Source organism: Crocodylus siamensis, chromosome 14, assembly GCF_052110815.1.
Source record: "Crocodylus siamensis isolate JL-2025a chromosome 14, ASM5211081v1, whole genome shotgun sequence".
Lineage (NCBI taxonomy): Eukaryota > Metazoa > Chordata > Crocodylia > Crocodylidae > Crocodylus > Crocodylus siamensis.
This window is the reverse complement of record NC_143408.1, coordinates 9,133,790-9,150,295: the sequence shown is the minus strand read 5'-3', so window position 1 is coordinate 9,150,295 and position 16,506 is coordinate 9,133,790. Positions and strand designations below refer to the sequence as shown.

Here is a 16,506-nt window from a genome sequence, read left to right as displayed (position 1 = left end):
GAACTACAACATAGGCTTTGTAGTATGTCTGAAAGGCTAACAAATTTGAGGTTTGAGTTCAAGGGGCTGTGAGTCATGGAAGCAATCATTCTTCACAGAGAACACCCTGCCAATAGTTACATCCCTCTGCTGATAGCTATTGTGGGAGTATGTATGCTGCTGAAATGGCCACTATGAATTTCCATTGTGCCATTTCATTTTTTTAAAGGAAAATGTACTTTAATGGCTTTTTTTTAACAGTAGCCTCAACTAATGCCTGAGGAGCATTCTTGTGTTTTGCAGGTGGTTGAGTAAATCAGTGTCTTTGGGTTTCTTATGATTGATTTTAGGAATGCAATTTTTTTTTTGAGTGTTTTGGTCCAGGGTTATAGTCTTGACCTAGTGAACTTGCTGATAACCCTTGGCAAGGAGTGGGACTAAGTTTGGCTAGGTTTATAAGCCTGCTTATAGAAAATCTTAAGCAGCAGCTGTCTGCCTCATCAGCAAGAACTGGACAGTTACCAGCTATTGTGATCTTCACTGGATGCTGTCTGCCTGAAGAGAGAGAGGAGAATGTATCTACATGAAAGTGCAAGCTGATAGCCATGATGGAAGAAAAGGTACATGGTCTTCAAAAACAGCTGATCACCTTGCAAAACAACAGAGAGAGAGAGGATTTCTGGGTTACTGAGGCTGGGTCATTACTATAGTTAATCTGCTGGAGAAAACAGAGGAGTCAGGTGCCAAGGGGAATTAAGGAAACAAAGAAGACTGAAAATCTGTAACCAGAAAAAGAATCCAAAGGATATATTCACAATTTGAAGGATCAAATTGTCTTCAGGTGCTGGATAAGACATTTGAAGAGAACAACTTACAAAAACTAGCTGGAAGAAAATAGCAGTCAGCAGAAGAAAAAATGCTTAGTAGCTCAAGCCAGGTGGATCTATTGACAATTGACTTAAGAGGAGAATCATTGTGTGGGGATTGCTAAGACTGGGTAATGCATTCTGAAAGGAGCAGATGGGTAACAGAACAGTTTGCTAGGAGCAAAGGAGGACATCATCTCAAGAGTAATTGAGTTTCTGAGGTCACTAATTGAAACTCCTGTGGGGATCCACTTTGACCCCTCATCGGAAACAATTTTATGCAAGAGGTAACTGAAAAAGTAGGTAATCTTATATGAAGTAAACGAAAATGAGTATGAGGATGAGATCTAGTTCTAAAATCTTGAAGGACAGTTCAGATCAATTCACCAACCATAGATAATACTTCATTTGTTCAATAATTCTGTTTCAAATGTAATATATCCAACATACTTAAGATTAGTTTAATAAACTAATAAAAACAACACTAAAATACTGTTTATGTCCATTTTTAATTGAACTCCAGTTTCTGTGCGAATGAAACTTGGCACATATCATGAATACAAAACGTATTGTGGCAGAGCATCTTTGGTGCCTGACACTTCAAAGGCTTGGAGTGGCAGCAGGTGTGTGCCAGCCTTGATGAGGCAGTCACATGCAGGAGGGTAGTCTTGAGTTGGCCCCTTGTCATACCTATTAATTAAGAAATGCATCAGTCACCATTTCTAAACATAACATGTCCAATACAAATACCAGTAAGTTTATGTTAAGGGACACAGTTGCTTAAATCATAAATAAAAAAAATAATGCAAAACAAAAAGTAAATTAACAAAGTTTTTCTGATTGCTGATTTAAATTATGATTAAGATCAGTTACTTTAAATATTTTATTTAAATTAGTCTATTGTAGGCCTAGAGTTTTATGCAGATTTATGCCCTTTGTCATTTTAGAGCTTTTGAACCAGTTTAGTTTTTGCTTCCTCCCCCTTGGGGTTAAACTTCAAAAGATTTGTTGCCTATATTGTTTCTGTTATGAGAATTTGCATGAGTTAGTTCCTAATGTCTTTTGGTCCCTAAAGTATTCCCTGTCTCGCCTACTGAGCCAAGTATATCATTGCTAGCAAACTCTCCAAGATAAATATAGTGCCCGTAACTCTGATGCAATAGTCCTTTAAATCTACAGGCATTTATACACATACTTTTCTGTCCTGCAACCCAGCACTTTGGAGCAGACTCAATTAATCGAGTCTGCTCTGCCTGCAAGCTGAGGTGACCTGCAGCACATGCAGTTGTACAAGTGGTAAAATGCACGTCAGTGCACAGAAAATGGCAGCAATGCACTTTTGAACTAAAGCACCTCCAATGTCTGTTAGTTCAAAAGTGCACCGCCACCACTTTCTCAGAGCTGACACGTATTTTTCCACTTATACATCTACAGGTGTCACAGCGTCGGGTGCCTCCATGTGTAAAAATGCCCTACGTGTTTTACTAGTAGCATTCATCACAGTCACTGCAACCCAAGTTTTGCCATAGCATTGCTGTGAATAAGGTTGAATGCTATCCTTCGAGTATATATACACACAACAAGAGTATTGCTATAAAAAGATGCCAGTATGGGTTCTGAAGCTGTACAAGGGTAGCAAAACATCTCCTACTTTACTCACCTGGGGTCAAAATTAGGTAATTCAGCTAACTTGTATCTGTACAGGATCATGCAGTTACAGTCTAACAGCTGCTGCGCATTTCATAGCAACTCCCTCTTCCCTTTTAAAGCAGCTAAAACATATGTTTGTCTATCCCCTTGGATATATAAAAAGGGATACCAATGACCAAGGCCCTTGCAATGGCAGGCTAGAATTACAGAAGTCATCATGTCTGTTTAATTAGCATTGCAACACTATTAAGTTTATCAGTTTAATGTGAAAGAATGGGCAAAATTCAAATGTGGAGCTCTGAAACTTGGTCAGGGGTGGGAAAGCAAGCTGTACAATGTTAAGCTTAAAGAACCCAATTTATTCACATATCAAAGAGGAGGTATAAGGTAAATTGATCACTATGTGTGAGTACCTAAATCTGGGTGGGAGGAAAATAACTCTAATGGTAGTGGGGGGTAGCTTTTCAGTCTTGCTGACAAAGGCAGAGCAAGACCCAGTGCCTGGAAATCAAAGTTAGACAAATTAAATCTCAAAAGATGCAATAATTTATTAGAGTGGATAATTAAACCCTGAAAAAAGTTACTAGAGAAGGTGGCAGACTTTCATATCTTTCCAAAATCCAGCTTCTGGGAGATTCTGCAGCCTGTATATGCAGAATGTAGATTGAATGGCTATGAATAATCCCTTTTGGCATGAAATCTTGTGAATCTTCCTGTTTGTTATCTTCCGTCATGGACCACACCTAGAGATGAGATGCAGATGGAGTGGACTAGTACCATAGAGGTGGTATAGAGAATCTTCTTTAAATGCCCAGCTGATATGCCATATTTACAGTCAACTGATAGCCAAATTGATGTCATGAAGAAATTTTCTCCTAGGTCAGATTGGCAGGACCTTGGGGGTTTGTTTCCTTCCTTTGTAGCGGGAAGTATGGAACATTTGCTAACATCATCCAAGTATATTCTGTCAGTTGAGTAGCCTGCCATTGCAAGGGCCTTGGTCATTGGTGTCACTTTTGTCTTCACATTGGTTGGATATGAGGCCAAAATGCTTCAGCAAAACTAAGATTATTGGGAGTATAGAGATGATTGGGTGAAACTGAATGGACTTAGAAATGTAGGTTAGACTAGATGGTCTTTTTCGGGCTTTAAAATTCTTCTATAGAACTGTTTGAAATGAGATATGGTTCACAGACTAACAGTGAACCATCATACTTTGCACTCGTGTTAGCAGCAACACCATTTTATCATCTTATACTTAACCTCTAAATATCAGTGTTGCCACATCTCGATAAAGGTACATTATCACCACCCATGCTCCTGTATATCTTATAAATAAATAAATAGATTTGAAGTCTTTCATGAATACAAAATCCTTATGATTTTACAAATGTTTGTTTCTGATGTAGCTGTTTTCCAGCTATCATTTCTGTTAGTTACAGCAGCAATCACTGCCTTCATTCTGCTAATGTTTCCATTGTTTGCTGCCTGTATACCTTCTAGGGCTATGAGAAGCTTTGGGTGCTGATTCGATTTGGAGGAGATTCGGCCCGATTCGGTGGCTGAATCTCCAAATCTGAATCAAATCAGGAGACCAGTTAAAAGGTCTGTATCTATTTGAAGCTCTCCAAATCTATTCAGAAAAGATTTAGAGAGCTTTGGTGATTCAGGCAGTCCTAGCTCGCTGCAGCAGAGAGCTGAACCCAGACTCCATGCCGGTAAGTAGGGGGCCGGGGGGGGGGGTGAAGGGGACCATGGGGGGACCCCTGCCAGGCCCCATCCCCTGCCTCTTCCCTCAGCCCCCACCTGATCTCCCAGCCCCCTCATGGCTGTCCTGCCTGCCTCAGCTCCTGGCACTTTTTTTTTTTTTTTTAAAAAAAAGCCCCACTCACCAGCTGCTGCAGTGGCCTCAAGGCTTCTGGGGGCTCATGGCAGAGCCCCACACACAGTGTGGCACAGCGGGGATTACCCCCTGCCTGGCAGGAGGCAGTGAGTCGGGTCTTTTTTAAAGGGTCGGGAGGTGGGACAGACACGGGGGCTGGGAACGGGTGGGGGTCAGGGGGCTTGTAGAAGAGCCCCCCACACAGCACAGGGCAGTGGGGGGCAGCAGAGATCCCCCCCTGCCTGGCAGCAGCTGGTGAGTGGGGGCTTTTTTTCTCTTTTTTTAAAGAGCCAGCAGCTGGGACAGCGGGCAAGGGATGCGGCCGATTTGACAGCAGTCAAATCTCCGAATCAAATTTGGCCGAATCGATTCAGGACAGTGATTTGAATTGCCAAATCAAATCACTGTCCCCCAAATCAGCCAAATCCAAAGCGAATACTACCCACTTCGCACAGGCCTAATAACTTCCTGCCTTGTCTGTTGTTACCTATTATGGATGGCATAAACATACCTTTATAAAAAATGACAAAAGTCAATGCTTTATCTCCTTCAGATTCCTTTTCCGGACTCATTTCTGTCATGACACCTGTAGAGTACTTCCAGTTGATAAAATATGACGTGTACACAGATAATGTGTCATTATTGGTTTGTCCTTCTTTCCCCCTTGTCCTCGCCTGTTATTTTTTGCTTGAGTTGTTTGTTTTATAATTACACACCTGAGTGTGTCAGTTTTGGGGGCAGCGGTTGTCTTTTTGGTTTTGATAGATTTTTATAAGACCTAACACAATGCATTTCAATCAGCGATTGAAGTAAGGCTTTAGGTACCAGTATGAATAAATTGGTATTAAAGAATTTTTTGGATAAGTTCTTTTGAGGTCTGGGTTTTTCTGCCCTATTCTGTTTAAATAAACCTAAAATTTCTAATTCTTGTATGCCGCAACACATGCTATGTGATCAAGGCAAATTTCCAGAGAACCAAAAGAGGTGCAGGTCTGAGAACATACAGAGCTTTTCTGTCCTGAAGTCCAAGGATGATCCATTCTGAATAAAGCTTTATAGAATATTTGTGGTACTCTCTTTAAATATCTTTCTAAAATAAAGTGACATTTTTCCAGTTTACAGAAATAAAGATATTAGGACAGTTATTTCATTAAGTGTACAGAATGGCTTTCAGTAACAGATCCAGAAATGGAGCAAGGCATTTCACCCCTCTCTTTGTCCGTGCCGTACATGCCAGAGCCGTTTTATGTAATGAACTCTGAGTTCATCAGCTGATCAGGGCAGGGTCTGGATGAACCCCCTGCTTTTTGGTGTCTTCAGAGCCAAGTGTTGAATTCTGCTGATGTTTGCTCTTCCGCTCCCTCCCTCTTCCTGCTGAATTCAGAAGCAGGGAAAGGACAGGACAAGCAGAGGTGGCCGTGCTCACCCCCTAGGCTCTGGAGCAATGCAAAAGCAGGGAACCTGACCAGACCTGGCACCAAGATCTCATGAGTAGTACAGCTAAAGAGGAGTGTGACTGTGCCACTGCACCCTGTCTGGATCTGCCCTGATGCATATCAGGTTTGTTTGCATGTGACTTTTATAAGTATTGAGTGGTGTACTGATTATCTTTCTTGTTTTCTGTTTAAATTTCATATGCAGGATAATTACAATTATGGACGATCTCCATCTGCAAGTAGCTATGGGAGCAAACAGTACTATCAGCCACCTGCTCCCCAACCTCAGCACACTGTCACAGATTCTTACTACCCATCAAGTAAGTACCACAACTTTCCTGACTTTTATGTCTTTTTTTTTTTCAAATACCGGTGGTCTAGAAATGTTCACAGGTTTATTGGCAACAGAGTATCTGTTTCAGATAAATATCAGTTAGAGTCTTTAACAACATTGGAAGTTGCCATAAATTTTCTCTAATGTCTGTTATGTGTTTTTCCAGTTCTTTATAGTTAATTCATGTTATTTCAGACTAATATCACCACACAAGATATAAAATAATCTGGCAATATAAGCAATATTTCACCATACCAGTTTATTGAGAGAATTGTCCAAAATGACACCTACTGATAAAGTGTAAACAGAAATCCAAGAGATGAAACCAAGCTGGAAATACTGTTACTTATAGTCTGAATTTGAAGAGAAATCTGAAATGCAGCTTAAGTATTAGAACTCCATTCCTTTTCATGAATTATGTGTTCATTAAAACTCCTGGGGCTGTGGTATAGTGCCCGAAGACTGAAAGAAGGCCAATGTGGTGCCTATCTTCAAGAAAGGGAGGAAAGTGGATCCAGCTAACTATAGGCCCATTAGCCTGACTTCTATCCTGGGGAAGATTTTAGAAAAGTTTATTAAAGAGGCCATCCTTAATGGACTGGCCAATGCCAACTTCCTAAGGGATAGCCAGCATGGGTTTGTTGCAGGTAGGTCTTGCTTGACCAATCTCATTACCTTCTGTGACCAGGTTACCTATCACCTGGACAAGGGAGAAGAGATTGATGTCATATATCTTGACTTCAAAAAGCCTTAGATCTGGTATCCCATGATCACCTCTTGGTGAAACTGGCCAATTGTAGCCTTGGGTCCACCATGATCCGCTGGCTGGGAAATTGACTCCGTGGTCAGACCCAGAGGGTAGTAATTGATGGAAGTCACTCATCATGGTGTCCTGTGACCAGTGGCTCTGTCCTTGAACCCATATTGTTCAACATCTTCATTAATGATGTGGACATTGGAGTCAGGAGCGGACTGGCCAAGTTCGCCGATGACACCAAACTTTGGGGCAAAGCATCCACGCCAGAAGACAGGCGGGTGATCCATGCTGACCTGGACAGGCTCAGCAAATGGGCGGACGAAAAGCTGATGGTGTTTAACACCGAAAAATGCAAGGTTCTCCACCTTGGGGAAAAAAAACCTGCAGCATCCTTATAGGCTCGGCAGTGCTACGCTGGCTAGCGCTACGGAAGAAAAAGACTTGGGGGTCATCATTGATTAACATGAGCCTGCAATGTGATTCTGTGGCTAGTAAAGCGAGCAAAATGCTGGCTTGCATCCATAGATGCTTCTCAAGCAAATCCCAGGATATCCTTCTCCCCTTTACTCGGCCTTGGTGAGGCTGCAGGTGGAGTATTGCATCCAGTTTTGGGCTCCACAATTCAAAAAGGATGTGGAGAAGCTTGAGAGAGTCCAGAGAAGAGCCACGCGCGTGATCGGAGGTCAGGAAAACAGACCTTACGAAGACAGGCTGAGAGCCATGGGGCTCTTTAGCCTGGAAAAGCGCAGGCTTGGGGGTGATCTGATGGCCACCTATAAGTTTATCAGGGGTGAACACCCGGATCTGGGGGAACGTTTGTTCACCAGAGCACCCCAAGGGATGATGAGGTCGAATGGTCAAAAGCTACTACAAGACCATTTCAGGCTGGACATAAGGAAGAACTTCTTTACTGTCCAAGCCCCCAAGGTCTGGAACAGCCTGCCATCGGCGGTGGTTCAAGCACCTACACTGAACACCTTCAAGGGTAAATTGGATGCTTATCTTGCTGGGATCCTATGATCTCAGCTGACTTCCTGCCCTTTGGGTGGGGGACTGGACTCGATGATCTTCCAAGGTCCCTTCCAGCCCTTATGGTTATGAAATCTATGAAAAGTGAAAAAATAGCTTTAGTAGGTGTCTTGTTTGAATGACTGGAAAAGCATGTCCATTGTTGAGGCCTCTGGGTATGTTTATATTTTAAAAGGTAATTTCATATAAAATAAACAGTACCCTTTTATGGAGAAAACTATAACCGAATACGGAGGGAAAGTTTACATTTTATTCAGAAAACAAAAAGCATAGAAACGAACATTCATGCAAATTTGTTTGTTTTTTCTTTTTTTTGCTTTATTTCATTTTTTGTAACAATTTAGTTTTCTACATATGTCTGAAATAATAGTTTTAAATTTCTAGGGATGGTAACTGAAGTCTTTTCTGCCTACAGGAGTAAATCTGTGTTGTTGCTGTTTCAGAGATAATGTGCATCTCATTAATCCTGTGTTTATTAAAAATTCTTATATCTTTGTGCGTTTCCCATCAGAAACAAATTTGGTCATTCATTTTGCAAAAATTGGTTATCATTCTGACTCAGAATTATTTTATGTTTAAACAAAGCTGTTGCAACAGTTTTATTGAAAATTCCAAACAAAAATGTATTCTTATGAAGACTTGTTCAAGGGTATTATTTGGCTAGAGACTTATCAAGGGTTCTACAAATGTATAACAGGTTTGATGAACAGTTTCCATAAGTAATAAATACATATCATGGTAATTTTTAGTAACTTTTACAGCAGGGATAAAAGAAAAAATATTTACAAAGACAGCTAAACAAAATTCTTTTTTGTGCAGTTCCACTCTACAGAGCACTATCTTATGAGTTGTCATTTGACTAATTCCCCCTTTTCTTTTCTATTTGCTAATGGTTCTCAGTCAGGTACTGCAAGACTCTTTTAAGAGTGCATGCATAGCCAGACCAGAAAGACTAGGGACAGAAGTTGCACATAAATTAGTTCAACTGATCAGAAACTGGTTTAAACCTGTAAGAGAACATAAATTCAGTGCACATAAACCAGATTCAGAATTGCTGAAACTGGTTTAAGATAGATCTTGTAGGTTGAATGTAGTATCAGACTTAACTGATTTGGGTCAAACTGGTTTATGCAACTTCTGTCCCAGACCCTTCTCAGTTTAAGTTAAATCAGAGTCCTTCAGCATCCCAGAATGCTCTGAAGCCCTGGGCTGGGCTGTCTGTTCCAGCCAAGCAGGGTTGGCCTTGCCCTTCTCCTCCTTAGCGCACTATCAGTGCTCCAGCTGGCTGAGAAAAGGGTGGGGATGGGAAACCCTGCTCTGGAGTGCTGCCAGGTCTGCCTGGGAAGGGGACAGCAGCTCTTGCCAGGCATCCCCAGCCCCCCACGCACCTCACTGCTTTATCAGCAGGAGCAGGGGTGGGGCCAGACTCTGGTAGCCTGATGGAAAGTGGGGGTTTAATCCCCCCATTACAGGGGAGATGGCACAAGCACCAGTAGGCTCTGCTCGTACACCTGGGGCTGTGAACCCAGGACCACAAGGGCCAGATGCCAGTAGGCTGAGGTGAAGGGGAGTTTAATCCCCCCATTGCAGGTAGCAGCAGTGGGAGGGGCACTGACACAGCGCTCTGGGCCAAGTTCCTACAAAGAGTGGCCAGCCGGCCTCAGGGCGGGGGTGGAGAAGGGGGATGTGACCTGGCTGCAGGGAGGGGGGTGGGGCCAAGACTAGGTATGGTGCCTGACTCGCTGCTGCCTCTTACTCTGGCAGGACAGGCTGGGCTGGGCCGCAGTTTACAGGTGGGCTGTGGTTGCAACATACTCTCCACCCCCTCCTTCTCCCAGCAGCAGCAGTGACAGAGCAAACTATCACAGTGGGCATAGACGAAGCACCTGGCACCCACTGCCTGCTCGTGGCAGCACTGGGCGCTTGGGGTGGGCTGCTGCAAGCCAGGGGCATGGACGGTTGTGGGGGCAGGCAGTGGACCACTGCAGCCCAGCCCGGCCCCACAGCCCAGGGGCCTAGGCAGTGAGGGACCCGCAGTAGCCTACCCTGAGCACCCAGCGCCACCGTGAGTAGGACCTCCCCCTGCTGTGACAGTTCCCTCTGCTGCTGGGAGGGGCAGGCTGCCACAATCCAGTTACTGCCTATGCTCCTGGGCTGCGGGGCCAGACTGGACCAGGCCGCACTCCTGGGTTGCGGGTCCGGGCACTCAGGGTGGTCTTCTGTGGGTCAGGGGCATGGGCAGCAGCAGATGGAGCCAAGGGACCCACCGCAACCCAGTGCGGCTCAGCCCAATGACCTAAGAGTGCAGCCCAGTCCGACCTGGCCCCACGGCCCAGGGGTGTAGGCAGTGACTGGTCCACCGCAACTCGCCCCTCCCTCTCCTGCGGGCAGCACTGGAGGAAGCCATCTTGGTGGGGGGAGGTGAAACACCTGTCACCCACTGCCTACTTGTGGCAACACCAGGTGCTCTGGGTGGGCTGCCACGGGCCAGTCACTGCCTAGGCCCCTGGGCCAAGGGGCTGGGCCAGACCGAGATGCAGTGGTCCATTGCCTCCCCCTGCACTGCCCAAGCCCCTGGCCCACAGCAGCCCATCCCAAGTGCCTAGTATCACTGTGAGCAGGCAGCAGGTGACAGGTTTTTTACCTTCACTGATCCACACCCCCTGGGGCTACCCCAGGCTGGGCCACGGTGCCACAGCAGGAGGCACTGGTGAGTTGGGCTCTGTACCTAACCTCAACTCCCCTGCTCCTTGCAGCCAGATCACATCCCCTCTCCCCACAGCTGGCTGGCCTCTCCTCAGAGGGACTTAGCTGAGGGCACTGTGTCGGTGCCCCCCTACCACTGCTGCCTGCAGTGGGGGGATTAAACACCCCTTTTCTCTCAGGCTATGGCATCTGGCCCCTGCAGCCCCAGGTTCATGATCCCCGATGCATGAGCAGAGCCTATTGGTGCCCACAAAGCACACCCCACCTCCCCCCGCAATGGGGGTATTAAACCCCCATTTCCCCTCAGGCTACTGGGATCTGGCCCTGGCCCCACTCCTGCCATTGAAGCAGCCAGTGAGTGGGAGTGGGTGGCCATGGACCCCTGACAAGGGCTGCTTCTCCCCTTCCCCTCCAGGTGGACCCTGGCTGGGGTCTCTGCAGGCCAGGGTGCAGGTTTAAACCCCTCTCCATTCATAGTCAGCCCTGCCTGGGCCTGGCCATGCGTCCCCTCAACTTATTTTTCCTCCAGCCAAGGGTTCGCTCTAGTGCCCCCCAGCATCTGGCTTGAGCTACTGCAGGTATGTGCCTGCATTTCCAGAGTCAAAAGTGAGTTCACTCTCAAATTGGCTCAATCTGTACAGGTTAAACTAACCTGCAAAGATTGAATCAATTCAGGCTCCGGCTTTTTGAATGGCTGTCCCTAAAGAAAGTGGCTGTGGCAGGAGGGGATGCTCCTGTCTACTTTTAAGTTTGTGATAAATTAGGTAAGATCTTTATCCTTCAGTTCTTAGTCAGTACAACAGTGGTTTTTTCAGCTGGGGTCCTGCTACTTATGGCAGGGTTTTGAGAACCGCTGCTATCAACCAGCAGTTCAGCTGAACAAAATCTCTTATTATCCTATGTATTCAACCCTGTGATTGGTAGAGTGCCTCATGAAAGTCAGTTTTTTCAGTTTCATGACCTCTGTGATACTTTAAAGCCAAAGCTATAATTTTAATTGGATCTGGAAAGTATTTGTATTAAGTTCTGAAGTTTTTTCTCCAACAAATCTCCTGCAGCTGACAATTTTGCCTAAGGACTGATGGATACGGGTGTTAAAAGGATGGTTGAAAGTTAAGTTTGATCCCTAAAAATGAATATATTTGGGATGATGGTTTGAACTGTCATTTTAAGAACATAGAATTAATCATGTTATAGGAGGACATTGGTTCTTTCAATCAGGTCTTCTCTTTTTAGCAGTGATTAGTGGAAGCTTTAGGGGCACAGACAGAAGTGACAATTTTTGCCTGATCTGGCCACAGAAAGCAGTTTATAGCTGTGAACAAACAAGTGCATGGCTGCAGACAGCTTCAAAAACGGCTGATTGGTTGAAAATCTGAACCCTCCTTGAATGGGGTTCAGATGAAGACGTTTCAAAAGTTTTCTATAACTTGTGTCTGCACTGCCTGCCAGCCTGTTGCTGTTTTCAGAATGGAAGGGGGGGAAAGGGAATGGAGGGAATTCGGTTTGGGGATTTTTCAGTCCCCGCTGGAGGGTGAGACGGGTGTATTGGAGCATCGCCCCCCCCCCAGCATTGGCTGGGGAACCCCTAGAACGCTCCCTTCCCCCCCTCCCATTCTGAAACGGGAGCAGGCTGGGAGAGAGGATGGGCCTTGCTAAAGGAAACTGGATGCCAGCTGACAGGCAGCAGCTGCACTCTCCCCCATCACAGGAACCAACAGTGAACTTCTGCTTGATCCAGGGGAGTGATGTAACTCAGAACAACTCCTGCAAAGTGTCCTCAGTTACAGTGGGTAGCTGCACTTCTGCCTGCCCCCTAGAAGAAGTCTGCACTGTATCTTTTACATACAACACACCTCTGAATAAGATACTGTTTTTTGAAGGGCAGAATTTTTTTTAAAAAGCTCTTTCCTTGAAAATACTGGTAGGTCTGGTATTTTCCCAGCAGCCAGTGGCATAACTAGGGCAGGGTGAGTAGGATGCCAACTCCAGGTGCCGACTAGAACTGGGACCAGAATCATTCCCTGGGCCTTTTGCCACAGTATGGACTGCTTTAACTGGCCACAGGAACCGGGCAGGGCAGCACTGCACCAAGCGGTCTCTTGGGAGGGTGGAGGGGTGTGAGTGGAGCAAACAGAATGGTGCTTCTCCTTCCTCCCCTCTCTTCTCCCCAGGATGTCTTTGCCAGAGCAGGCATAGCCCTGTGCCTAGTATGTCTGTACAGAGGAGAGGGAGTGAACAGGGCACCACGGTTGGTTCCCAGGAAGGCTGGTCATGGCGTTGTTGCTGTACGAGTGGAGCTGACACTGCTAAAGCAGTGGCAGCAGTGGTCTAGAGAGAGAAGCTTTCCTTTTCCCTCACCTAGGTCCCCAGGCCCCTCCCACTTCCTTTTTCCTCATCTACAGTAGTCAGCATACACCTATGCATGCCCCCCCCACCCGCTCAGTGAGCTTCCTATGTCTCTACCAGCAGCTGCTGTAAGGGGACAAGTAAAACACTGTGGCTGTGTTAACCCCCTAGCTGCAGGAGTCCGCAGGTACTGCACTGCTCTATCCCTTTTCTCTTGAGCCAAGCTGGGTGAGCAGCCAGGACAGATCAACTGAGGGCCCAGCAGCACCTGCACAATCAGCTGAGGGACCACCCAACTGGCTTTGCAGGAACTTCTGCCCCAAGGCAGAGGCTCCTTCTGAGTAAGTAGCAGCTTCTGCAGCATAAGCCTTTGTTGGAGAGAGAGAGAGAAAAAGCCCTATGTGCTCCCTGTGCTGTCCCCTGTGCAGGTCATACAACATTACTTTCTCTTTCTCCTGGCAGAGCTTATGCTGCAAAAGCTACTATTACCGTATTTCCTTGTTTAAAACACCCAAATTTCCAACATTTGATTTTTGGGGAAAAGGTGTGGTGTATGTGGGGTAATAAAAGTAAATAAAGCACTTCTCTAATTTTTGGTGTTCATGCTGTGAAGGGAGAATATATTCTTGGCCTATGCATTGATTCTTAAAGGATGAAATGTGACCAGTATAGCTTAGCATATGTAACAACAACATATTATTGGTTAAATTATTCCAGGTCATCTTTTAATGCAACTGTAGTATTCTGTTCTGTGGCCTCCTGGGTCAGTGGTTTTTACAGGTTAACTGTCTGCTCTCTGAAGAATTGTTTCTCATATGTGAGTGCATTTGTCAATCTAGAAGACTCACTGCTGGATAGGTCTCTCCCACTCATCCGCAGAAGCAGATGGCTCAGATCTGTGCAAGCAAAAGGAAGTTCTGATAACCAAATACAATTGAGCTGGCACTGTGCTCAGAGCTAGCTGTTGTTTGTCTTCCCTTTTTGAAGACCTTCTGCTCTTAGTCCTTCCAGGTTTGCTCTCACTGTCAGAAAGTCACCTCTGCCTCTTCAGCTTTTACTGTCTCCTGCAGCATGTAGCTGAGTATACAGCGGTTTGAGGTTTTTGAACCAGTGCTTCAAAAGAGCTCCCTGGTTATGCTGGGTATATTTCAACACCAACCAATGTTCTGGCCCTAGTGCTAGTTCTTCAGTGATGGGGGGTTTTTTTCTTTTCCTGCTTGCTGAAGGAAAATGTCTCTGCATTGGCTCTCCTCTCCCTTTGCATCAAAACTTCTTGACAGACCTCTGTTTTGAGATTTTTCACTCTGCCACAAGGAACTCTCCCATTTTCACTTTCCTGAAAATGAGTCTATAGGGCTACCATGGCAGGGGCCTCTCAAGAGAAAAAAAGGTAGCAAAATTAATAAACAAGCATGCTAAGTATCTGTTAACGATATTTCTGCAAAACGTAGTATATGAGTGCTTGTACACATGACGCAATTTGCCCTTTCTTGTGTTCCAACAGCGTTAGAGTTTGCATGTGTAGATCACCCCTTTGTCCACCAGATGTCTCTTCAATTTGCAGATAGGAGGGGAAGAGGTTAGCTGCCCTGTTTCGATAACTGTGTGTAATGTGTTTCTTTGGGCTCCAGGTGTTGCACGCCAGATGCTGTGGTCCACCCAGCCCAACATGAATCAATGTGGGGTGAACTTCCTTGTGCAATTGTGATTGGTGCAGCAACTGGCACAAGAAAAAAAATGGCTATGGGCTGGCTGCATTCAGTTAGGGGCAGGAACAGATTACAGGGTGATAGTGCCATTGTCACCTTTGGCCAGGGCATGGCCAGGGGAATGGGGGGGTAGGGAAGAGGATGTGGATGTCCATACCGGAGAACACAGGAGTTTTCAACCTTTTTGGATCATTGCACCCCGGCGGCCAGACGTGGAGCAGTGTACTCCTGGCAGCTGGGGGAGCAGGGGGAGGAGGTGGCGCATGGCTGGATGCATAGTGAGGGGGGTGGCGTGCAGCTGAATGCAGAGCGGCAGCAGCAGCCGCTACTTGCAAGCTTCCCGTGTCCCTCCCCCACTCCATCCAGCCAGTTGGGTGCCACCTGCGCAGCAAGCATGGGATGGTCGTGGTGGCGCTCCATCCTGGCCCATCCATGTGTACTTCCTAGGGCCTTCTCAAGTACCCCCCGGGATATGCATACCCCCAGTTGACAACCCCTGGCTTAACATACTGGTTGTGGAGGATATCCCCAGTCTCTCCTCTTTAGCAGACTCACTAAGGCCCAGTTCTAGTGAACTGCCACTGTCTTCCTTGCTTGAGGCAGCAGGACTCACAGTCGGGCCCATGGTTAGCAAGCTCACAGGAGAGGAGGATGACCTGGATACCTATAGTCGTCTCTCTGCTTGGTGTTCAAGTACCTCCATTAATGGTTGAAGGTACCGCTAGTGCAGCACATTATACCTGGGGGTGCCATTCCGATGAGCTCTTGTTACGTGTTGGAAAGCAGCTCTCACATTCTTGGCTTTCACCCTGCACTGGACTACCGCCTTATTGTGCTCCTACTCGGCAAGTCTCCTGCAGACATCCAGGTAGATATGCAAGTTCATGGTCGGGCTGTTGCCAACGCCAGACTGACTTAACACCTCAGGGTCCGCCAGCACACGCACCAGGCTCTTAGTTTCTTCATAGGACCAATTTATCCTAGCCTTATGCACTCTGATTGGCTCGCTTCTCCCCCTGGTCTGCTGTCTTCTCTCCTCAGCCTCAGACATCTTGGATCAGTAAGGGATATTTATACCCAGGCCCCTGTGCCCTCAATTTTTATAGGGCTCTTGTTCAGCCAGGTAAGGAAAAGTTCACCCCCACCCTTTGCACTTGTTTTGGTGCAAAAGGTTTGTATAACAGACATGCTGGTGCTGTCTTGGCAACTTTGTTTCTTTTGTCCATACTTTTTTCCAAAAAAGGGCGCTTAAGATTTGTGTAGGTAAAAAATGAGCCATGTACTGACAGGTATGCCAAGGAAGGTTACCCACAAGGTCCCTTTTGGGCCATGGCACAACAGGGCTAGCCACAAGTCACCCACATGTCGAGGCATCGGTCTCTGCTCACAGTCTCCATACCTGGTGAGGCGGTGAGTCAGGATAAGAATAATGAGTGAATGAATGAATGAATGAAAATGTTAGCTATATGGCATGCCCACCCAGGGGAGGACAAAAAAGAATGCCCCTGAACTGTTCTAGCAGACAGTTTCAGGTTGGATGAAAAGAAGAACTTGTTTACTGTAAGGGTGACCAGAATCTGGAATACAGTACCCAAAGTGATTGTGGGGTCCCCAGCTGGACAGACCTTCCTGGGATCATTTGATCTCAGCAGTGTTCCTGCCCTGAGTAGGTTGTTTTGAACTAGAAGATCTTTCCAGGTCCCTTCCAGCTGTTCGTTTCTGTGAAGCTCCATGATTCCTAACCCACTATTCATCAAGCATGTCAGCTGAACACTGTCAAGTAGGCTCGCTTCCTCATTGTCTGCCATG

The 16,506-nt window shown here is 46.1% G+C and overlaps 1 protein-coding gene across 3 annotated transcripts in view; it reads left to right on the top strand.

The window, feature by feature from the left end:
* The window catches only part of ZFR2 (zinc finger RNA binding protein 2), a 133,124-nt gene that overhangs the window by 33,036 nt on the left and 83,582 nt on the right, over positions 1–16,506 (top strand). For all 3 annotated transcript variants that reach the window (XM_090027657.1, XM_090027658.1, XM_090027659.1), the window contains exon 3: positions 6,019–6,133. In XM_090027657.1, the coding sequence (XP_089883783.1) occupies positions 6,019–6,133 (115 nt within the window). The remainder of the gene's footprint in view (positions 1–6,018; positions 6,134–16,506) is intronic.